This window comes from Lutjanus erythropterus, chromosome 24 (genome assembly GCF_056507025.1).
Source record: "Lutjanus erythropterus isolate fLutEry1 chromosome 24, fLutEry1.hap2, whole genome shotgun sequence".
Classification (NCBI taxonomy): Eukaryota; Metazoa; Chordata; class Actinopteri; order Lutjaniformes; family Lutjanidae; genus Lutjanus; species Lutjanus erythropterus.
In genome coordinates this window covers 11,323,554-11,348,388 of record NC_139340.1, presented here as the reverse complement: position 1 = coordinate 11,348,388, position 24,835 = coordinate 11,323,554, and the positions used below count along the sequence as shown (strand labels likewise).

Sequence of the window (24,835 nt, the reverse complement as noted above, 5' to 3'; positions counted from 1 at the left end):
CTCCAAACTGTACGATGATGATGCAGATTTCGTGGCTCCAGTATCTGAGCCATGATAAATTCTTTCTTGCTTGTCTGCGTGTGTGTCTGTGTGTGTGTGTGTGTGTGTGTGTGTGTGTGTGTACAAGCATGTGATTGTGAATGTGATTCTAAATTTGGGAATAATTGAGGGCATCCAGGAATAGACCAGATAGACACACACAGTGTACACACACTGTTACTTCAAAGGAGCATCCTGTAAACTGTATTTTAGGAAGCTTTAACTGTTGTTGCACAGCTTGAGAAATTCACGTCCCTGACACACTTTATTTAGCACGCTGTCCTTTATGTTGGAGGGAGACGAGCAGCAACAACAAAAGCATCATGCAACAAAGACTTCTGTTTTCGTGTCCTTCTCCTGCGGTTTGCCTTCAGAGCAGAAATGTGCCCATACAGATTTCACTGAAGAAAAGGAGAAGAAAAACTGTTTTTTTTTCCTCTCTCTCTCTCAGACAGACATTCAGTGCGGAGAGGGGTGAGGAACATTGTGTCCCTCCTGGTGGCTTGGTGGTGGGTTCTTATGTAAGGCTGGTTTCTGCCTGGCAGCAGAGCAGAGCCCCACTGACAGTGTCATACTGCTAATTAATACACACCAGCTAGAGGTGGGTCCTCAGTGTGTGTGTGAGTGTGTGTTCAGTTTGTGTCTGTACTGGACAGTTAGCGTAGTGATGCTCATAAAGCTTTATAACAATCACATCCTGATATATTTTTAACAATCACAGATCTCTGTGTTTCAAGGGGACACGCTGGGTGACTAATTAAATTGATATTTGTAGAATGAGAATATTACTGACCTGAATTCTGCATCTTCACCTGCAAGCAAGACTGTCACAATGTCAGCCGATCCTAGTCTCACATGTCTGTTTTCTTTTTTTACGCTGCCATGTACCTCTCATGTCCTTCCAGATCCTGCCACCTGCCCCGCATTACAGCCTGTGTTCCCGCTATTCCCAATCACCTGACCTTCCCCGCCCACCTGCACACCTGTTCCCACTTCTCCATCAGCCCACTAGCACACATGCTGGCCCACTTCCATGCATTCCTGGGAGCCAGGAGCCAGAGTCTGTGCCTTAATGATCAGGATCCATCCCATATGCACAGCCAATTCAATCGGGAGCAGAGCTCAGCTGTCAATCGTGATGTGAAACCTACTTTTTTATAGCATAAAATAACGAATTAAAACCAAACTTAAAAGAAAAATGGACACTTGAATATGCACCAGCCTGATATGAACTACCTAAAATGTGAGAAACCATCTTTGGGAAAGGAAGTGGGATTTATGAGCTATACTGCAGCCAGCCACCAGGAGGTGATCAAGATGTTTGGCTTCACTTCGCTGTCGTGTCACATCTTTCACATCATTCACATCTTAGTTTACCCTGTGAGCATGCTAACATGGTGAACTAAGATGTGCATTTTAAAGTTTTCATGACGTCTTTTTATGACGTCTTCTGAAGGAAGGTTAGCTCTAACATGACATTCATTAACATTCTGTATTATTCACTCAGTGGTTTCTTACCAAGATTAAGATTTAATTTAAGATCCTAAATTAGGATTGGTCTGAGACGAGGAAAGCTGAGTTTTAAGGAGGTTGAGAAAATGTTCAAATTCTCATATTGATTTTAAACTGAGCTCAGTTATGTCTATTTGGATTCTATTTTTTATCTTATTTTGGAATTTTCTTGTCCCCTGGGAGCTCCTTTAAACTGGGCTAATCACCCGCAACTCCAGCTCCATACACACAGACATGATTGTGCTTTCAATCTTATCTAACCCTTCACATGACAGCATATAAAGGGAATATAAACTATTCATTAAAACAGCATAAAATGCAATTCATCATTGACAGCAAAAGTCTCAAAATCTTGGAAAATTAAAATTAGTTGCATGACTGAAGAAAAAGTGGGCAAAATTTGTTTTGTGACTCAGGTGAACTGACCCATAAACCAAGAAGCCAATGATAAGAAATAACCTCGTCAATGGAAAATACTCAAATATCTTGGAGTGAATGCTGTAATATGATAACCACATGGCAAAGTAACAAAATGTCTCTGTGTGGCAGATAGAAACAGGTGAAATGTGTTGTTTACTTCATGTTTTGCACCCACTGACCTCCCGACTTTCACTACGCAGTCTTTTCTGGAGGCGCGTGGCTTGGCAGGAAGTCATTGGCTCAGTATGAGCTTCCTGCCTCGGCCTCCGTCTGAAATAAAAACACTTCCAGAGAGAGAAAGTCTTGGCCGGAGAGTTCAGCTCCTCGCTCTCCACAGGACGGAGGCAGGAGAAGGATATCCTCCTCTCTTTACTCACAGTCAGGAAGCTATTAGACTTGGTGCCAAGTATCTGATATGGCAGTGGAGGGAGAAGAAGAGGGGCAGGATGGGATCTGGAGTCTTGTGAGGTTTATAATTAGTGGTTTAGAGGAGGATGAACTCCCTTATGAATCAGTTTGCCCACACTTGAGGCTGAAGAAGCTGTATGTTAGCATCCTAGTTCAAGTCGTCACGAGAAAACCTAATTAAAGTGACATTATGAAACACTTAAAAGACAAAATTATTAAACGTGACGTGCGGCGTGAGATATTACGTGGAATCAAAAATGAAGACAAAGTTGTACCTCTTTAAATAAATTCATTTATTTCTGTAGGTCGCTATCCATAATCAATACAGACAAAAGCAATACTCAACTACCAGAATTTATAAATCATTATAATCATCTCTTGTGAGCATCACAATAAACAGTATATTGAGCTATGTACAATGGAAGACAACAAACACGTTCAGACTGAGTCGATCCGAGGTCAGTCTGTAAAAGAAGAGTCCGTCCATGGACACAGAGATGGGGAAAGCGCTTCGAGACGTGTCAAGAACAAAGTTCCCAGCGACGAAAAAAAACAAAACACTTGGCAGAAAGAGAAATGTACAAGGAGCAAAAACAGCTTCTGCTCATCACATAAAGAAAAAAAAAAAAAATCATCAATGCAATGTTACATTTGGTTCCACGGTTGTAAACTAGATTGTATTCATGTCACTATTGCATATGCGATTAGGTAAAGTGTGTCAACAAGGCAAAGAGATCTCTATAATAAAATAGACAGAGTTTTTTTTTTTCATTAGTCACAGAGACTGTGAGGGAGAAAAGCATACAATACACTGTACAACCCCAAAGCAAAAACCCCGTCCCCTTTTTAAAAATCGGTAGCCAAAGTCTTTACACAGGAATATCATTGCAACAAAGGTAAAATCTAAGTACTCTATGTATTTTCAATAGATTTTTTTTAGTTAAACTCTTTCTATGTACACAATATACACATTCAAGACTCTGAAGATAAATAGATACCACCACGTAGTGTGGTACAGCTCCAATATTATTCGACTCTGTCAAAAACCATTTCCCCACATCATGTTTCTGTGGTGTTCCCACCAGCTCAGTGATACATTCAGACATGGTTTTAAAAGTTTTACAATCTACTGTACACTAAAGGGGTTGTGAGCCAGTGGACGACGCAAAGACCACACAGTCAGGATGTCGGATAATGTTAAAACAAAACAAACAAACAAAAAAAAAAAACATCTAGCGGCCATTTTGGAGGTTCAAAGCTTTAACTTTGTTTGTAATGTTTGGTTACTTTCTTCATTACTTCTGAAATAAATCCCCTTATTCTTCTAACAAAAGAAAAGCTGAATTTATTAGCAGTGAAACATGCCCATGGTACAGCCTTGGTATGTCCAGTAGCTCATGGTAGCTAATGTTAGCTAACGTTAGCAAACTTGAGATAGAGTTTGCTACATAACCGAGTCCATTTTAAATATTTTAAAATTCATTACATTCCTCTACAGGTATGAGCAGTAGCTGATGGTGGCTAACGTTAGCATGTAGCGTGGGGAAGCTAATGTTAGCTAACATTAGCAAATTTGAGATAAAAATTCATGTGTAACTGACATTACTGAGTCAGTTTAATTACTTTTTAAATTCTTAGCAACTTGGCCTGCTATGATCAGTAGCTAATGGTGGCTAATGTTAGCAAACATTAGCAAATTTTAGCTTTATCTTGCTTAGCTGTCCATATAGTTCTTTAGTCTTGTTTTAACTTCGAAATGACACAGTTCTCTTCACCCGTATCAAACTTTTTCATGCTGTCTGCAATTCAGTTATATTTTCCAGACAGCTTGTTCTCAGCTGAACCTCCATGATGGTGCCAGATGTGGCTGTTGGCCTTTTTCTTTTACTTTTTCTGCGTTGCAGAGCCCCCCCCCCTCACTAGCTGACCGGAAACCGCCTCGACTGCGACCCCCCCAACCTTGACTGTTTTTTTTTTTGTTTTTTTTTTCACTGGCTCCACCCCTCCGTCGCCACCTCAACTGGACAGTTGTACCGTCAAATGATATCACAGCAGGAGCGGCCTGCGTCGAGCTTACACAGCAGGCCGTAGGTTTGAAGGTAGGAGTGTGTGAGGTTTTCAGGCTCAAGTGACTGAGGAACTGTGGGAGGTACAGTGCATTCAGATGCCTGGTGTTGTTGGGTCTGAGCTGAGTTACAGAGACATGCATAACTCTTAAAGACATTTAGAAATATATTTCTTTAAGTCCAGCGCTTTGATTGGACGAAAAATAAACTAGGTTAGAATAAATAAGAAATTATTAATTAAGAAAATACTTTAATATCAATACGATAAATCAGATCTCAAGCAGTCCCACTGTACTGTACATTTCTGAAATAATATTTTTAAATGGTAATCTAGGCTTTTTACTTTTCACAACAGAATAACAATATAGAGATGTCGGTCCAAACATACATACTGAAATAGAATATTTATCTCTTATTTCATAGAAAACATAAGGACAGTATAGACATTAAGGCATTGGGTAGGTCTTATCAGACATTCATCTTTCAAAAATAAATAAAATATCTAATCTAAATATACTTATATACTCAGTGTACCTTGGTGTCCTTGCTCCCTGGGCCATTTCTATAGCAGGTTTCATTGTTCACTGACATACCGGTTGGTCGTACTTTGTCTCAGGAACACACACTCGCACGCATACAGGCAGTAATAAAACTACCCTCAAGTAAATAAATAGTATCTGGGTACCATTAGAGTTTTGTTATTGTCTTGACTATCTTTGCTTCTGTGCTTGCGCCAGAAATTAGGTCAGAGGAGAAATGGCCTCTGAAAGCGCAGGGAACACCAACACACAACACATCCGCACAAACACACACCTGTCCTGCCTTCAGCAAATTCATGACATGCATAGATGGTGACCTGCTTGCTTCCTAAGTGTGTGTATGGGTCTGTGTGTGTGTGAGTGTTGCTGAGGGTCCAGACAGTCTTTTAGGGCCACAGAGCCCAGTGGAAGGGCTTTTTCTTTTTTCTTTTTCTTTTTTTTTCCGAGCAGCAGGTCGGTGAAGATGCCAAGTCGGAGGATAGAGGAGTCCTTCAGTCTGAAAGAAACGACCAGAGAGGAGAAGAGAGAGTTAGTGGAAATATCTTTCTGAATGACATCTCACATTCTCAAACAATAACATACTACTAAGTACTATAGGATGTGAGCATTTGCATACAACTGTCAAGCAAATTTGACTCAAATTTTTCGGCATGTAAAGAAAAGAAAGACAAATGTGGAGCATTTACATCAGCTGAGTGCAAGTGCAGAAAACCTATGAACTAGATGACATATTACTGTACATGGACTTAAAGTTGCACTGTGAAAGTTTTTGTAGGTTAAACAAACAAATGTTTTGTTTGTGTTCAGCATGTCTCGCCAAAACACTGTGTGGGTCTGCTTCACTTCCTTCCTCATAAAACATTTGCAAAGCAGATTTTTTTTAAATTAATTTAATTGCTCGCTAGTCTTTTTGCTCTGTGCTCCAACAGTTGAGCAAACTTCAAAAACCCTCTTTCAATAAATGCACAAAACACAGAAACAGTTCTTGCATATTAGAAGAAACGAATAAGGATGTTTCAAGAGCTCCTTTCATTGCAGATTATTACTTTCAAGTGAGTGAACCCCCCGGTTTGTAGTCTCATTATTTCCCCACAAACAACGCCGGTGCCAACAATTCAGACCTTTCAGACGGCTGACATGAGCAGAGCCTTTTACTGTACAGCGTGAACTCATTTACAGACTCAGATTAGGCTGCGTTTTTGTGCCACAATAACAAGGAGACAGTGGGAAAAACAGCTTGAGCAACAAGAACAGCGAGTGCTGCACACACACGTGTTAAATAGAGGGGATTTGGGAAGCGTGAACTTGATGGTTTTATGCGTATTAGTTGTGTTTCATTTTTCAGTTTCCAGTGGCAACATAGTCGTCCACCAGAGCTCACTTTGCTCCACCTGACCCGATCACCCCTCCGCCATCATCCCTGTGATGCTGTGGTTAGATGGTGTGTGTCATTTCTTAACACGCCAGCTGTTTTGCCCAGGAAGCGCTTGAAGGACGGTGGGGGGAGGCTTGGAGTGGGAGCCTGGTCGGCAACGGTCGTAATTACATAATCTGGGAAGTAGAGCGATGGGGGTTGGGGGTCTCTTGTCGCGCTGCCGTGTTGCTATGGACACACGCCGAGCAGAAGAGAGCCAGTAGCGGATGCACCTCTGGTATACATAGAGACAGCTGCGTGGCTGCACGTAAATTGCAACATATATTGATAATTAAGTCTGATTTTTAGGCGTTTTATCATATTTTAAAAGCCACTGCTGATAGTGGAGTGTGGAGGAGGGGCTCGGGACATTGCAAGCAGAGAGACGGAAGGATTTACTTGAAGTCAGAATGGTGGTCAGGGAGGAGGGAGGGGCACTGGGTCAACTGGAAGCTTCCAGGAGGAGCTGCAGTCCAGCTGAGGCGAGGACAGGAGGGGTGGGGATGAAAGACGCAAGCCCCGGAGACGCCGGGATGCTGGCTTTGAAGGGGACAATATCCTCGCTGCATTCATGTGTCATGAAACCGCAGCAGGATTACATGGTTGTCTTTCAAGCTGGGAGACTTCTATCAGTGCAAGGCTGATGAAACTCTTTAAAAAGACGCCGGATAACCTCAAAAATGTGCAGCGGTCGGGCTGAAAGCAAGGCTGGTTTTCTTAGTTCCTGAAAAGTTGCCATTTTTGGAGGAGTCACCCAGTGCACATATAAAGAAACAGCTTTGAAAAAACACTATCTTAAGTCTATTTCAGCACATCAAAAAGATAAACAGTGGAGGACAAAGGGGGATGTTAAAGGGATAGTTCGGATTATTTCAAGTGGGCTTATGTGAGGCATCTATCCATAGTCAGACAACAGGAAGGGAAGTTGCCATTATATAAGTCCAATGTCACTCTCTCTCCAAACCAACCAAACACCATAGGCAAAATCAGCAATTTTATTTTAGAGAACATGAGAGCTGCTGCTCTTCAGCTGCCTCCATCTGTTAGTTTGTCTGTTTTCCCGTGTGACTTTGGCATTTAAAAAAGGACAGTTCAGATTCACCAAAGTCAGAAACAAACTAACAGACCGAGGAAGTGGGAGAGCAGCTGCTCCCGTTTCCTGCAAGTTAAAATGACTGATTTTGCTTATGGAGTTTGGTTGGTTTGTGAGAGAGCGATATAACAGCAGCTTCCTGTCAGAAAAGGCTGTCTGATAGCTGGTGCCCCTGTCTGCTTCTCAAAACTGGGGGCGTGCTGACTGCCTACAGTACGTAACATACAACGCCACTTCAAATAATCCCTTTAAATCCTACATTAAATCCAAGAATCTTATATAATTTAGGATCAAAATGTGCAGAGTCCACTGGCATATGAAGACTCAACCTCTGGGGACAAAGAGGAGCAACAAATAATAACTGAGAGGATATTACTGTTTGGCTGATGTGATTTATAACCCAATTCCACAGAGATTTCTGTTGATTTTAGCTTTATTTGTGCACAATTACGTCAAACTTGAATTTGGACAGACTAAGGCAACCAAATGCCCACACCTTGCATTACGTATTACCCAGCTGCTGTCGGCGGAGTAGCCGCTGGCTCACACTCATCTACCCCTGGCTGTCTAATCTCGCCTGCAGAGGCTGTAATCTCATCTGGAGCCGTGGCTGGCTAAATGTGGGGAACGCTGGCCACGCAGTTATCTAGCAGCTAGCGCTTCTGTCTGGAACATCCCGGCCTACTTTAGCCCCCCTCCTCCCCGTGCCATGACACACACACACATACACACACACGGTGCCTGGAAACTCTGACACAAGAGCCTGTGGTGTTACGTGTGCATGTTTGTTCTCTATATATCAAGTAACATGGCATTTCTGGATTTCCTGCCTCGGCTATTTGCACTGCTTTGTTATGTTTGCAAGATCTCGGCTTCAATGCACGTCTGATGCGGATGTAAATAAACTATTTAACAGCTTGTGTGCGTATGTGTGTGCGTACGTGTGTGCAGGGACACAGCGACAATGGATTGGACAATCAGGCTGATGGGTAAAACCAGGTGTCACCTTTACGAGTAATTCCACAAATGCCAGAGCAAAAATGGGACACGTAGGAAATGAAAACAGAGCCACATGGGCGCCACACAGCCGTGATGTTGGCCAGGATTCCAGCAGTGGAAAAAGTGGTATCAATGCAGCCTTTTTGCAAATGTTTAAGTCTCAGTGTGTGAGCAGCAGAGAGCCAGAAGAAAATACATCTAATGATTATTTTTATTATCAATTAATCTGCCAATTTGGTCTTTAAGATGTCAGAAAATACTAAAAAAATACCTCAAATTATGTCATTAAAGCCCAGAAACATAAGATCTCCAGTTTACCATCACGTACAGGGTTTCTGCGGGTTTAAATTTAAGACTTTTGAAGACTATTATGAATGTAATTTAAGACCAACTGTATTTCACATCTATACTGGCAACTATTGGACCAAATATATAAAGGAATATTGAGATGGAGTCCATGTTGGTTTCATTTGTAGTTGTAAATACAATTTTATTTATTTATTTCCACATAAAATACAGAGACTGAAGATAAGAATTTGAATTCGTGTGGCTGAACATTGTGTTTTTCTTCTGAATCTATCCCATGATGCATTTAATGAACCCCCTACAATTTATCTTGTGACTCACAGGAGGGTTGGAAATCACTGACATAAGACAAAGACAAGCTGGAACCAGAGAATATTTGGCTTAAATTAACAATTTATCATCAAAATAGTTGCATGATTGTTTATTTTTTATGTCTAACGAATAATTGATTAATTGCTCGGCTCAAATTTAGGAGTGAGGAGAAGCATTTGGTTGGCTTAGGGCTTGAAAACAACTTCCCTCTTCCCTCTGAGTGTCAACAAACGCCTTGTTCCATCTACTGAGCATGCTCAGAGCGAGTTAGGGATGCATGGCTGTGCAACTAGACCTCTTTCGCTCGCTGCACTCTGTAACATCACAGCGAACACACACACACACACACACACACACACAGACAGGAAATGTTAGTAACACAGATATACGTAACACACTGAGCTGGGTGTATCTGGATCTAACATAACATCATGTCTGCGATGACATCACTCTCAATACTACCTACTGAATGACGTTAAGAGGAAGCGGGATTTGAGTAGATGGACACGAATGCTTCTAATCTGCCTGATGAATTACACACACACACACACACACACACACACACACACACTCGATGCTGATGGTCATACTCTGCAGCCTGTGGGTGCGGCAGATGGTGGGCTGTCATTAGCGGAAGGATAGTGAGTAGGTAGAGAAGTGTGTGTGCGTGTGTGTGTGCATGATAAAGAGACATATAGTGGTATGTATACAGTGTGTTTACATGCTAGTGTGGCTATAGGCAGGGAAATCAGTGCAATAATGAGAGTGCTTGCATGTGTGTGAAGACAGGGCAGAGTGGCAGGTGTTTAACCCCCTGTCCGCCCCCCCACAACCACACACACACACACTCTCACACACACTTGCCCTCCAGAGAGTGACCATCTGCCACAAGCACTCAGGAGGGACTCGGGGTGTCACAGCAGGGCTCCTCCCGTCTTGGAGCCTCCTTTTAATGTACCTACTATGATGCCCGATGATGAAATGATTGAACTAGAGCCGGGCTGATATACATGTATATGTTAAATAAAATATATATATACATGTAAATATTCTTTAAGTTTGATTCAAAACTCAAAAGTTGATATGATTTGACTGATATGCAAGCCGAACTGTAGTAAGAATAATCTCACTGGGCTAATCAAGCTTCTTGAAGCGCCAGGGGAAGAAGCAGGAGTTGGTTGTCGCCGTCAGATAAAGGTATTAGTCAGACGATGAGGTGGAAACAGAGACGGCTGACTTGGCTAATCTGGGTCTGGTACAGAACATCCACCTGGCTGAGCTGCGGCTAGCCGGGGCCACGAGAGGAGGCGAGCAGCTTGGGTTAGGGCAGAGGTAAACACCACCTCAGAGTCACATGGGCTGGACCGCTGACAAAACAAGATGTAAACAAACGCCTGACCCTTATGCCAGGCGTTAGGACGGCGCCAAAACAGAAAACGTGTCCAGGTGTCAAAAGCTTATGACTTCAGGGTTTTGTTGACAAGAAGCAGTGCAGTCACATTCCTCAACGAGGGGGCTGTCACATGGGTCTGGGGGGCAAACGCTAAATTCCAAGGGGAAGTTGGGGCTGATTGGTTTAGCGGGACTTTGATACTGACAAACATGTTCTTGCAGAGTGGCGGCATTCAACCAGAAATTATCCCGACCCGAGGGTCAGCAGGTTTTCATACCAGACAAACTACATTTCACAGAGAGTGGAAACTAGACCAGGGACCCTTTGTCTATCATGGAGTAAAGTGCCGACCGAAGACACAATACCTGCACGAGTTTTCTAGATATTTTTAGGAACTTTTTATACAACTTCTGTTTTTTTTTTTTCATTTTTAACAATCATACACACTTAAGTTCTATTTGCTCACAAGTTGTTTTAACCGTCTACTTTTCTAGTGCAAGATGAGGCTGCTTAGCCAACTGCAATTTTTTAGGAGGTGCAACAATTTATTAAAGGCAAAACACCAGATGCATTGGCCTAAATATCTTATACAGACTGGGGTTGCAAGTTTTGTTCATTTTCTTTAACCAAAAACATGAACAATCAATTAAATAATTAATCATTAATTATTAATAACATTCAAAACATGTTCTTCTTCATTTTCCCCCCTTGTTTTCATTTTTTCCGCTTATTTTTGTCTTAGGAAAATGAAAATATGAAGTAAAAATATCAAGAGGGACTCACACCCCCCTTGTGAAGCTTTGGGGACCCCCTCTAGGGGCCAGGAGCCCCACGTTGGGAACAAGCGAACTAATCTGCAGAGTCAAAGCGCAGAGGTGTTTGTCTGGAATGAAAACCTGCAGACCTTCGGGTCGGGTTGGCACACGGTCCAGGGGCCCAGCATGACGTCCTGATAAACACGAAATCAAAGCCGCCAAAAACCCCGTAGCGCACTTTGACCTCCCTCACCCTGCTTCGCCACACAGCAGCAGGACTGAGTGTTCAGTAAACAAGCCATCGGGTCTGCCATCCCGGGCCCTACGCTCCCAGAATGCACCTTGGTTGAAGGGGGGGGCCTCGCCAATGAGTTTGTTTGTTGCTTTAAAAAGCTCAAGCCCCTCCCCTCCTCTTTCTACTGAGCATACAAGGCTGTGCTGCATCTCCCCCTCTCTGCTTGTCTTACTTCTGCTAAGTGAACAGCCTAATGAGGCAGAAGGGCAGTGGAGTGCACGTGCCATCCTGCCCCATTATGCACGCATTCATTCGCTCCCCAACAAACAGGCAGGCAAGCAGCGCTGGAAAACAAAACAGGCCACTCTCTCCTCCTCTCTGCGCACATCCCTGCCTGCCAAGTGTTCACGGATGCAGGCTACGCCACTGGAAAAAAAAAAGAAAAAAAAAGGATCCCTGAGAGAAAAAAAACACCCCCGACTGCCCCGCATGTGTACGTGCTAGAGTCCACATGTATGTGCTTGAGGCTTCTCCCGCCTTCTCCCTGCTCAGCTACATGCAACAAGCTTTATTAGCGTCATAAAAATATTTGTCCTCCATCTCCATCAAAACAAGAGTGTGGAACACGTGCAAAGGAACACACCTCAGATCAAAACAAACAAACATGTGAGCACATGTTAATAGCTGCAAATCAGATTTCTGAAGGGATGCAGGGATGTTTACCACCTGTTGAACTGAATAAAACAGCCATTACACTGCACCATGTCGCTCTCAAAGACTTGCACATTTAAAAAATGCATACATTAAGCCCCTACTGGGAAGATAATTGATTTTCAATCCTGTGCGGGGGCTGATCAGTGATGGTACGTTCCTGCAAATAAAAACAACTTTTAGAGCATTTCTCTGTCCTGTGTGTTAAAAATGAAACATAACGTAACGCCTGTCTGTACACAGGGACCTTGTGGTGGAATAACTGATTTTCAATACAGTGCGGGGGCTGATCAGCGACGGTACATTCCTGTTTATTTACCGGAACGTCACTTTTGGAGAATTTCTGCGTCCTGTGTGTTAAAAATGAAACATAATATAACTCCTCTGCGTACACAGGGGCCTTGTGGTGAAATAAAAGCCACTTTCTATTCAAATGGCCCGGAGCCGGGGACAAAAACAGGCCTCCCTCTCACAGCAACTTTTCAAACCCGCTCTGCCAGGAATGCGGACCGTGACATCCAGTTACCTGATGGCCGCATAGCAACAACTCGCCCACTTTGTTGTTTGCTGCTGCCTACAAGGACACACACACACAAACACATATCCACTTGTGCTGGGCCTCACATGTCAAGCGTACACCCCTCCTTCCTCTCCTCTCCCTCCCTCCACTACCGCCGCCCACCCTTAGAACTACGTGCTCGCGGACACACGTGAGCTCGCAGCGTCCAATAAACGGCGTGGGGACTGAAAGTCAAACTTTAATGTCAACATTCTGCTTGTCCCTGCGCTGGGACGTTTGTTTACACCGTCTGCTGTCCCACGCCGCTGCTTTATTTTGCTCGCTGGGATATTCTGGGACACGCTATTGATCATGGGATGGTGGGAATAAGGGGTCTATAGAGGTCACATTGATGTGCAACACATCCTAAAGCCTACCCAACTGAAAAACAACAGCCGGAAATGCCTGCGGCTCAGTGTGACATTACAGCTGACAGGAGCATCACCTATCAGATCTGAGGCATTCCTTTCACATTACAGCTTAATAACAGGCCCAACAAAAAGATTATATAGGCTTGATAAGGACTATTTAATACCTCCGTCCTCATATTTACTGTATACTTGTGGCTGATGCTTCATAATGACTCTCTAGCCTCTCATTTTCTGTTTTCTGTTTCCATTCATAATAAGCGTTGGTGGAATCCCAAAATCTGCTCGAGTATTTTTAGTATCTGCAGCCCACAACAGTAGCAGCAGCGAGGCGGCGAGGCAGCAGCGTCCTGCTCAGTCATGGTGCTTGTTTACTTCAGAGCTCTCAGCCTGGTCACGTTTCATAGCAGCCTTGCGCTGCGTTCACATGCTGTGGGAGATGTCAGGATTGCCAGGAAAAGACAGTAAAAGCAGGAATGCTGATAGATCTCTACTAATGGTACTTTTTTTTCTTTTGTGTGCTTAGTTTTATTCACTACTATTTATTTTGAATTTAGTTCTTCTTTGTATTTACAGTACAAGTATTTCTATATTTTCAATTTCCCTCACACAGGTATATATTTTTCTTTATCCATTTTTTAATATAGCTATTCATTTATGTGTTGCTTTATATGAAGCCTGCTGCAAAGACTGAAAACTCAAAATATTAATCATAAAACAAACAAACAGCAAAAGTTGCCATGAAAACACTACTCATGTTGCAGGATCTCTCACTGCTCTGAAGTACGAGCTTGAAAGGAGCACCTGAAGGCCACATCAGCACCACCAACACTTTGAAATCCACAGAGGCAGTTTGAATTTGAATCGAGAGGAAATGCAAGTTTGCCTTCAGCCTTGTTTTTTCCTCTTCTAATTGCACAGTACAGCTCTCTCTTTTTTTCCTACAGTAAAACCAAACCAAACAACCTGTCAATCATTTTCTGGATTAATCAATTAGCTGTTTGGACCATAAAATAGTGAGGATTTTTGATCTTTTGATCACTTTTTAACAGAGCCCAGGATTTATTGTGTCTTAAAACTATTAAATTTACTTTCATGGGGGGAAAGAAACCAGAAAATACTCACATGAGAAGCTAAAAACAGAGACTTCTGACACTTTGTCTTCTCAAACGATTAAATAGTCAGCCATGAATTCAATAGCTGACAACTAATCGATTAATCATTGCAGCTCTGGGTGCCACAAACACTATTCATGTTACAGGATCTGTGAGCACCTGAAGGCCACATCAGCTCCACCTACACTTTGAAATCCACAGAGGCAGTCTGGATTTGAATCAAGAGGAAATGCGAGTTTGCCTTCATCCTTGTTTTTTTTTCTTCCAACTGCTCACTTTTTATGCAGCAAAGCCAAACTTCTTTTGTCATTTATTTCCATTGAAAAGAGCCACTTTTCACATTTCCTAAGCTGCTTCCTTTAAAACAATAGAGAGCGAAAGCGGTCATATTGATGTGAAACAGTAGGGTAAACACAGATGTTGCCAGTGATACTAATGAAGGTTCAATGCACCCTGACTCTGATTGACCTGAATGGAATGGAACCTTAATTCCTTTCACTGATACCATCTGTGTTTACCTACTGTTTCATGTCAAAATGGCTGCTGTGAAAAAGGTCTGTGGCACCTGCGGGACTTAAAGCTGAAAGTTCAGATCAATTATTTAGCAGCAACACACCTGACGTCGGCCTCACTCACCTTTGGCAGTGGTTGCAGCCTCCTTGAATCCCAAACAGACATATGGCGTGCTGTGTAATCCATTGATACCCCCTTTGCAGCTGCTGGTAGGTTTGAAGCCAGCCAGGTCCTCGCATTTCTCCACATCCCTGTGGGTGTCCAGCAGGTTCAAGGCAATGTAGTTCAGTCCGTTGGGGTAGCCGGCCGAGTTCTGCCGGTTCACGGGGCTGCCGTACTCCTCGTCTGAGCCCTCGCTGCTCCGGGACGAGATGTTCTCCACCGAGCTGTGCCTCTTCACCATGTCGCCACGGGCAAATGAGGGGAAGACCGGCGTCACCGTGGCGGTAGATGAGAAGGTCTCGGAGCTGTGGCGCCGACGTCCCTGGGGATTGGCCCGGATCACCTTGGCGGAGCAGTCGGGGTCCACTGTGGAAGAGGAGGTGGCCCCAAGCAGGAAGACCCCAATGCCTTCTGGGACTCCCTGGTCCTCCAGAGAGAGCCGCCTCTCCCTGCTGCTCACGCTGCTGGAGAACAACATATGAGAGGTTTAGTCAGTAGTTAATAGCTTTTATTTCTATACTTGTTAAAAAAAAAGAGGCCATCAAGCTGTTAAAACATGATTGAACTGTCATGATATTAAAGGGATAGTTCAGATTATTTGATATTGCCTTATTTTGCCATCAGACAGACTTTTCCAACAGGAAACCACCTCAACAGAAACCAAACATCACCCTCTCCACACCAACCGAATTCCACACGCAAAATCAGTCATTTTACCTCACACAGTAGTTGCTGGTCTACCGCAGCCTTGATACTGTCGTTAGTTGTTGTTGTTAGTTTGTTTGTGTTATTGTGTGACTTTGGTGTTTTAAATGGTTACTTCTGATTCACTGAAGTGACACGATAACAAAAACTAACAGACTGAGGCAGCAGTTCACCAGCAACTTCTCTCAAGGTAAAATTACTGATTTCACCCATGGAGTTTGGTTGGTTTGGAGAAAGTAATATCTGGCTTCTATAACAGTGGTTTCCTGTCAGAAAAGGCTGCCTGACAGAAAGGTTAAGTGGTGAAAATATTCTAAATATTGTTTACACCCAAGCTGATGCCTAAAATCCCCTCTCTACTTCTCCAAACAGGAGGCGTGCCAGCCAGCATCTACTGTAACTAATACACTGTCAACAAATACCTCATAAAGCTCCACTTCAAAAAACCCCAACTATCCCTTTCAGGATATTTATTTCATGTTGAGTCACAGGCTCTTCTGCACAATTCACATCCCAACTCCTGTATACTGAAACTTAAAAACCGTTCTCTGCTTCTTGTTACCACCATCACCTTGTATAAATATATTAATATAGTGTTAATGATAATGTTGATTATCATCAGACACTTTCTGTTACACACTGCACAGTTATTCATTGAGTACAAATGTAGTAATTAACATGTTTGTTCTTGTAACAACTGAATTACTGTTATTCCCTTTCAACCATGAAGCCAGACAGGTGAAATAAATCATAGTAATTGATGAATATGACTCCTTTGCAAAATACCTTGTTGTGTTCTGGGGAACGAGCTGTGGAGGCGAGCTGGTCATCCCAAACGTCATCTCAGTGTAGTCATTTTTCACCTCGTCACAGAGGCCCTGAGACCTTTTCTCACCTTCCAGATGGTACACTCCGTCCTCCTCTGAGCAGGGGCACATTGACAACTCTGGAAGTGTGTCCAAGCGCTCAGCGGGGGTGTCAGCCTCCTTGGGTGAGTGTGAGCCCAGCTCTAAGTTGATGTAGTCTGTCAGAGAGGACCTACCCGGGCCCCCGCCGCTGGAGCCCAGTGAGGAGGACTGACTCTCCGTGGATACAGTGGAGGGCGGGGAGAATCTGGTGCTGCTAAAGTCAATGTTAATGTACTCCCCGGGGCTGCGGGGTTCTCCGGGCAGCGGGTGCTCGTTCGTGGTGGGCAGGGTCCTCAGGGTGTCTAGGGATAGCCTGTTCGGCCTGCCCAGCCTCCCTCTGTAGGGGAGGGTCTCCGCCCGGCCGTGTCTGATCGGGGAGGGTACTGAAGGGCTCAGCGGTGAGGTGGGCTGCATCACTGAGTAATAGTCTGACTCCCCCACCCGCTGCCTCAGACTCTGCGGACTCATCAACACATACTGGTTGCTCTCCTCAGTCTTGGAGGCCTGAAGTTTTGCAGGTAGCGTGAGGGAACCGGCATGGTAAGATGGCCTCACTGAGGCAGGTTCCCCTGCCAGCAGGCCTGTGAAGTAATCAGGGGGGGTCTGGAGTGGGGGTGGGTTTCCAGGAGACATGTTCATGTATTCACCGTGCCTGTCTGGGCTCTCCATGGAGGATTTGGAGCCGCACCACATCCTCATGTAGCCGTTGTCCTCAAGAGAGCTGCTGCACGGGGAGTTGGTCTTGTAGCCGCCGTTGGCAGCTGCCTGAGGATGCACCCTAGGGTTCACAATCTGCTTTGGCGCTGACACGCACATGGGGCTCATGGGTACATAGTTGTCGACCTTGCCAGACTGGGAGGCCACACCTGGCGTCATTGGCATGTAGCCATCATCAGCAAGGTTACTACTGGAGCTCCTGGAGGAACCAATTTCGATGTCACCATAATCCTCTGGGTAGCACACTTTGGGAGAGGCGGAGTGGGAGTTCTGTCCATGGGCCATCCTCATGAGCGTGTACTCGTCCAGTGAGGCAGAGGACAGTGGCGCCACGACCCTCTGTTGACGCGGCGTGGTGAGGGAGTGCGTCCGCTTCCTGTAAGCCAGACCCTCGCCACGAGCTCCAGACCTGCTGCCATTCACCCCCTCCATTATCATGTAGCCACAAGGGTCACCAATGTCACGGGATGGCGGCGTGCTGGACAGAGAGTCAGGGGTGTCACTGCGGGTCAGGGGGAGAAATTTGGGGTCACCTGGGCTGGAGCTGTAGTCGTCACACAGCATGAAGCTGGTGTCGCTGAGGGAGCCAGAGATGGAGGCGCTGCAGCTGAACGGCCGCCTGGCTTTGTCAGGAGTGCAGATACTGGCCCCCCCTCTGGGGGACATGCTAATGGGGCTGGAGGCGGCCGGAGGGGAGTTGGACACCGGCATGGAGCGGCTGTGATGAAGGTTGGAGGAGGACTCCAGCATTCTGCAAGTGCGCCCACTGCTGAGTGTGTGCGACCTGCTGAAATTCCCAGAGTTTGGACTGGTGGGACTCCCATTCACAGATATGGACATGGACACCGGCCGGGTCACGCTTCCATCGCCCTCGCTGGCCGTTCTTATCCGACAGGAAGTAAACTTTCTCCCTGGGGAGGTGGCTGCCATGCTATCTGTCCTGGATCTCCTCACCAGGCCCGTCTGGCTGGGGGGGAGGTTGTTGAGGTTGCGTCGTGTGGGCACAGAGATGGGGTTAGTGCTGGCTGACTGGCTTTTGCTGCGCGGCCTGAACTCGGACAGCTCCTTCATGGCCTTCATGGCCTCAAGGATGGTCTCATGGATGTTCTGTGCCACCACAGAGTCCTCCGCCTGCATCCAGAACTCTCCAGGCCCGGTCACCGCTGACCGACCCACCTCTATAAAGAAAAAGCTATCTGAGTGTCCACATCTCCTTATATTCATGAGCTGTAAACTGACAGCAGCTGTCTCAGAGTTCAGTTTGACAAAGCTGATGGTCCGGCTGGACAAACACAGCCGGTACACTCCAGTGAGGTTCTTGATCTGACCCAAGCCTTTGGATTTCAAGTTGACCTGCCAGACCTCCTTGTAGGCAGCTGCTGCAGGAGTAATAAGTCCGTAGCTTGCCTCCTCAAAGCCCACTAGAGAGGAGGTGGAGGCTGGGCTGTCGTACACTTTCCCCTCGGCTATGAGATCAGTGAGAACCGTGTACCAGCTCTCCTGCTCCTGCTCGTTGTCCGCAGCCACGGCGAAGTACTCGTCCTTGGTGTAGAGGGCGATGAGGTGCTTGTGTTTGGCATCGGCGCGTTTGTTTACGCACAGACAGGAGTCCAAAGTTATGACCCGTTTGGCGGCGGACTTGTTCCTCCATTTCTTCTCGCTTTCATAATACTCGAGCCGGGCAGGGCAGCGCTCGGTCGGCTCCCGCAGCACGAAAAAGCGCCGGTGTCCGTGCTTCTGCTTCCTCAGGTACCCGCACTTCTTCACTCCGTTCGTCCCATTAGATAACAGGTGTCCTCCCGCTCCCGTCGCCGGAGGACTTGCCATTTCTCCCCACTTCTCTTCAAGTTGCAGATAAGCCTTTTTCTTTTCTTTTAGAAGAAACTCGCTGCAGAAAAAAACAAAACAAACTTTAAATATAAACCGCTTTTCTTTCTATCTAATCCATAGCAGACACCGATCGCTGTGTCCGCCGTGCGCCACGGTTGAAGCAACAGTGCAGCGGGACCAGACCAGAGACTACTGATCTGATCCTGGAGAAAAACAACATGTGACGCTGCTGCTGCTCTAAAAAAAGGAATAAAACACAGAGTCATAGGGGGGCGGCGCGTCCTGCAGGGGCCGTGCCTGTCCATCACACGGCTCTGACGCTGCCCATTGGCTCATTAAATAATTCAAGGCAGGCAAGCCCCGCCCCCCTCCCTGCTTTCCAAACAGCTCTCTCATGTAGAAACTGAAATCCAGAAGCCCATTGAATAACACGAAACCCTGTTAAGTGGACTGTAAAATGAAAGTGTCATGCAAAAAACACACACACCCAAGACTTATCTCATATCTGGTTAATGCAGCAGAATGACACCAACATTAAAAAACATAACAAATACATTAATATTTGTAATTACAGTGTGGCTGACAGGCTTGTTTGGATTAATGAGGATTTGAAATGTGCAACATAATGCTGAATTGTAACCATTCATTTCTCAGGCAGTAAAACTGTAAACAACCCTGATGTCCCACTTGTTATATAAGGAGTGTTGTGGCCTATTTTTAAACCTGTGGGTATTCCTCTCCAACTAGAACCGTGCGTTTCCTATTTCAGTACCTCACCACTTATTCTCCCATCCATTCAACACTCCACGTTTGTGTCCACATTTGGTAATAATTATGGTCATTATCTCTTCAGAATCTAGCTTTTGCCATGGGAAAAAAAACAAAAAGAACAACCGTGGGCAGGCAGCAACCTTGTTTTGTTTGTGATCTGATCCCCCTTCATGCTTATGCTGCACTTTGCTGCATATTTACTAAATGTTCATGTTGAATGAAAAACAGCCATCTCACAGAGGGGGGAATGACTAAAGCAAATGCGTCAGAGGGTTCAGTCAGTGCAATGACAGCCTGCAGAAATGCTGCCATCGTCTGGCTGCTGCTCGGGTTCACTCTGCAGCACACAAGCTCTTCCCACATGTGAAAACACATTTTTCTTCAGTAAATCATGATCACAGATAGGCTGCAAATCTCATTGCAACTTAAGAGGGTGACCACAAACATGGAGATGTGTTTTATAGAAGGGTCATCAATAATATCACCACTGTGTATCAAATTATCTGCAGTGACAAACACAGCCAGTAATAGCAGAGCTGGCAAAACTACACACATTCTTTAATCAAGTAGGAGGACAAACACTTGTGTAAACTTTTTTACTCAACTAAATTAAAATATGCAAAGAATAAAAGTAAAAAGTAGGCCTTTTCCAAATAAAATCCAAATAAAAAATACTAAATTATTCCCCTTAAATTCATTAAAACTAAAGAAATGAGTCTGATTTAAAAATGTAAGGGGTAGAAGGTACAGATATTTGTGTTAAAATGTAGGAAGTAAAAGTAAAAATTTATCAAGTAAAGTACACATATCTGAAAACTTGTCATGTAATAACATATTTGTACTTTTGTTATTTCCCACCTTTGATTTATAGAATCTAAAAAAAATCCTGCCTTTAGTAATTAATCAGTTTTAGGCCATCATGCTAATTCAAGCCAACATGATGGGTGTTAATGGAGGCTAAAACTTTAGCAAAAGTTCACACTAATGTGGGGTTGGGATAAGAATTTCTAGATCAATAGTATGATTGAGTATGATCAATGTAATGTTAGCTAGCAAACTTGCTAATTTAGTGTGGATGAATTTCAAAAGTTGAGTCAGCTTCTATTAAATATATTGCAATTACATGATTTATTTAGATATAATTTATTTAGCGGGACAGCTTCGTGTTTTTCAGAGACAAACAGGCACCGATCGCGGTGCTGAATAACAAGCGTTTGGGGTGAGTGCATTAGGCTGTGAAGGGCCTGTCAACAGGAAGTTCGCAGACATCTGTTCATCAGATCATCTCGGTAATTATGTTAGTAATTCTCCGTGTGATCTTCGTGATCATTAGTCATGTCCGTGCAGCGCAGGGGGAAACCCAGCCATCAGACCCCCACCCCGCCCGCCTGCCACAAACACACACTTGGATTGCTTTTTATAATCTCCCAACAAGCAGATTACACCTCTGTGAATGAGGTGACAGTGTGAATTTAAGTCTCTAGTTGAAGGAGGGTATCCTGCTTTAACCCCTCTGTAATGAGCATATCTACCCCCTTAAACAAACACATAGATACTGCAGATTAAGGGTAATCCCTGCCTATTGTTCCCTCATTATTGTTATTGTTGATGCCGGTGTGTGTTTGTGTGATCCTGATGACATTTGGCTGTTGCCTATTTTTCTGTTTTTGCACAAGTGTTAATTTATCGGGGTTAAGCTCCGCCACAGCATGTGTTTTCAGCATTAACCACCACCTATAATCTGAGATATGAGCAAAAACATAAACACCTCCGGCAGGATTTAGTAACACATAGAATCTGACCGCAGATATAAACAGCCCGGGGCAAAAACAAAGGAACAAAGAGATTATTGTTGACATTTAACTGGCAAAGACGCACAATAACTTGGCAACAATACTGAGGGAATATTGCTGAATGCTGAATATTGTTGTTTTGCTGCTCAGTGTTTTGCAGGCAGTTCATGGGATGTGGTGTACTGATGTGTTCCCACAGGGTTTATTTCAACACTAATCTGAGTGTTTTCTGCTTGTGAACCCACAGATCATTTATTTCTGCTATTGTCCAGGTGGGACACGAACTTCTCAAAAAAAAAAAGCATGTGGAATTATAATTTTAGGAAACACGAGTGCATTGATTTTAATACCAGTGAAGCAAAACATCAGCAAATTCGGAGCTTCTCAGAGGGGTATTTTGGGATTCTTTCCACCACTGGTTAATTTTCAACTCCACCAGTGTGAACAAGCCCGAGGACAGACACTTGCACTCTTATTTCCAGAAAATCCCTCACTCTGTCGTCTTCACTGTTGAATCTCTGGAGCAGATCCAGTCTGAGTATCAGCTCTCCGGCCAAATGAAAGGTTTCTGGTGGACCTGTTTTACAACATCTTATTCTGACCTTGCAGCAGGTAGCAGGGTCCCGTTTCAGAGCTAATTACATGCATTTATGGCACACGGTGGTGCCTCATTAACCAAGCTGGACAGAGATGAAGGAGGTTTTAATACAGTGACAGTAGCAAATAGGAAAATAAGCCAAAACACCGGGGGACGTAACGCTCCCAGAGGGTCTATTCAGTCTATTTGTGTGGAAAAACCATGACGAAAGCACGGTGTAGTCGAGTACTGGTAATGAAAAAAGATGGACGAGGACCTGATTCCCACAGGCATCAATGCTCAGTGCTTGTTGTTGCCATATTGTAACACAATAAAGCCGCTTTTCACTGAGTAAACATATACAGATCAGTGAGCCGGAGGGTCATGAGAGAAGGGTCAGCTCAGGACCAAAGGTTTCCTCTTGTTAACTGCTCTGGAGCACAGAAAAGCCTTTTCAAAACATCAAACGCTCCACACATGCAGCTTTAACATTTAACACCTCACTTAAAACAAGTGTGATTATGACACAGTGCTTTGCAGTTTCTGTAAGCCAGATATGGATGAAAGGTCTCAATGGTAAATACCCACATGCATGCATGGACTCAACCAAAGAACCACTTTGGGACTGCAGCTTTACGCTTTATTTATTTTTTTGATTAACCAATTAATCATTTAGTCTATAAAACAACATTTCCCAACCTTGGCGTCTAGGACAAATTTACATGCACACAACATTCCAGTTTTTGCCCTTATTCTCAAATCTCACTAAGCTGTTTACTTGGCTAATGAAACTGAATATTCCTCTAATATTTTTGTTTACATGCAGCCGTGCGTACTCTGATTATGGACGCCTCTTTGCGTCAAAAATTTCCACAGTTGTCAGACTTGTTGACCGTGCAAACACAGCCTCCCCGTTTCAATTCGTTCGGTGTTTCTTGAAAAGGTCCACATTGCGACATTTGTGCATATCCAAAAACCTGTTTATATCAGATGTTTAAAAGTCAGTTTGTTTCTCCCTTTGACCAAAAATGTGGGATTTTCTTTTGTGCACGCATCTCTACAGTACTCCAGCCTTGCAAACTGTTAGCTAGTTGGTTTGTTGGCAGCACAGAGCTGACTGAAAACAAGCGAGAGGCCGTGTGTCACAAACTGCAGTAAAACCTGTAAATTTGCTGTATACAAATCCAAAGAATGTTCCTAGAACCAGAATAATACCATCATATCCCACATCTTAATATGCTCCATTCACACTAAGGCCTAATTCATAATATCCAATAGGAATACGCTATTTACACAAACTGTATCAATATTATCATATTGTGAGTGATAGTAGGAAATGAGTGTGCGTGTAAATGAAGTCACTGTCCTGCATGTTCAGAGTGTTTTCCAACACACCTGATTCAAATGAGCAGCTCGTTATCAACCTGCTGCAGAGGCTTGATGACGATCATCTGAATAAGGTGTGTTGGAGCAGGAAAATATCTAATACATGCAGAGAAAAGTGTCCTCAGGACCAGAGCTGGGAAACAGCCATAATAATTAGAAAATGTCATTATATAATGAAAAAAAGTATATCCTAATTTCTGAAGTTATTTTTGTTCACTTTTTTAGACATAAACAGATTAAGGTTCCAACAACATTTTGTATCCAACAGGTACATATGGTGATAACTGAAGTCAGTGACAGATACTGAAGTCTACACAAGTTAAACTACAGATATGTCTGACAAGAACAGAAGATATGATTGCAGCTAAGACGATACTGACCTCTAGTGTCCGAAGAGAAGAACTGCAAGCCTCCAAAGGAGTGACCTGATATGCGTGCTTTGACAGGTGGAAGCCCTTGTCTGATAAGAAAATGAAAATAAAGAACAAGTTGGGCACAATAAAAAAAAAAGTAAAAGTTATAAGACTTTGTATAATAAGTAATAAGTAAGTAAATATATATATATAGAAATTGTATATAATTTTTACTTACTATCTTACAACTTAGAGCCAATATAGATAATTCAAAGTAAAATGTTGACTCACTATCTCAGAATTTTGACTTATTGAGTAAATAATATGACTTCCATCTCAGAATGTAGACTTGGTAGGCAAGGTCAATATCTCCAGTAAGTCAAAATTATGACATTTTGACCATGTAAATGATTTTTTTTCATTATGTAAAACATGTATTTTGTCAATTTGATTTACCATGAGTTACATTCAATATAATGCATAACTTTCTGTCGTTGCTTTTTAAAATTGAAATAAAAGTATCTTTAATAGATTTAAAGGGCAATGCCACTATAAATTACTTACAAAACAATGGAGAAATTAAGTATTTTTGAATGATCATAAATGGCGAAGTAGATAGAGAAAAGCGAGAACACGAGTGTTCCTCATCAAAAATAAAATAAAATAAAATAAAATAATGAAAAAAACACAATGTTGCAAACATTGAGTGGTTGTTGCAGCCTATGAATAGCATGGATCTGTTATTATTATTATTAATTGTTGTAATTATATTATAATAAACATTTATAATATTTAGATATTGTTATTACAATTTATTTCTATATATCTATGGTCAAAATATCCTTTATTGTTCAGCACAGTACAGCAGCACAGAGA

General features: G+C 43.5%; 1 protein-coding gene across 2 annotated transcripts; it reads right to left on the bottom strand.

Moving 5' to 3' along the window:
* Positions 1-2,648: 2,648 nt before the first annotated feature.
* Positions 2,649-19,305, bottom strand: LOC146304769 (insulin receptor substrate 2-like). 2 transcript variants are annotated; one of them, XM_084713469.1, is made up of 3 exons: positions 16,411-19,305; positions 14,881-15,383; positions 2,649-5,480 (listed from the first exon to the last, which is right to left on the bottom strand). In XM_084713469.1, the coding sequence occupies exons 1-3, from the start codon at positions 19,074-19,076 to the stop codon at positions 5,476-5,478; spliced, it is 3,174 nt and encodes a 1,057-aa protein (XP_084569595.1). In that variant the 5' UTR covers positions 19,077-19,305; the 3' UTR covers positions 2,649-5,475. The 2 variants fall into 2 exon arrangements, with proteins under 2 accessions (XP_084569595.1, XP_084569597.1); XM_084713471.1 differs by having other exon boundaries at positions 14,881-15,380.
* Positions 19,306-24,835: the final 5,530 nt, after the last annotated feature.

Bases quoted from the DNA above. Each gene is read 5' to 3' on its own strand.
- LOC146304769 (XM_084713469.1), bottom strand. From the start codon at position 19,076: ATGGCAAGTCCTCCGGCGACGGGAGCGGGAGGACACCTGTTATCTAAT. The intron at 15,384-16,410 runs GTATTTTGCAAA...GTTGTTCTCCAG, and splicing joins GTTCCCCAGAACACAACAAG to CAGCGTGAGCAGCAGGGAGA.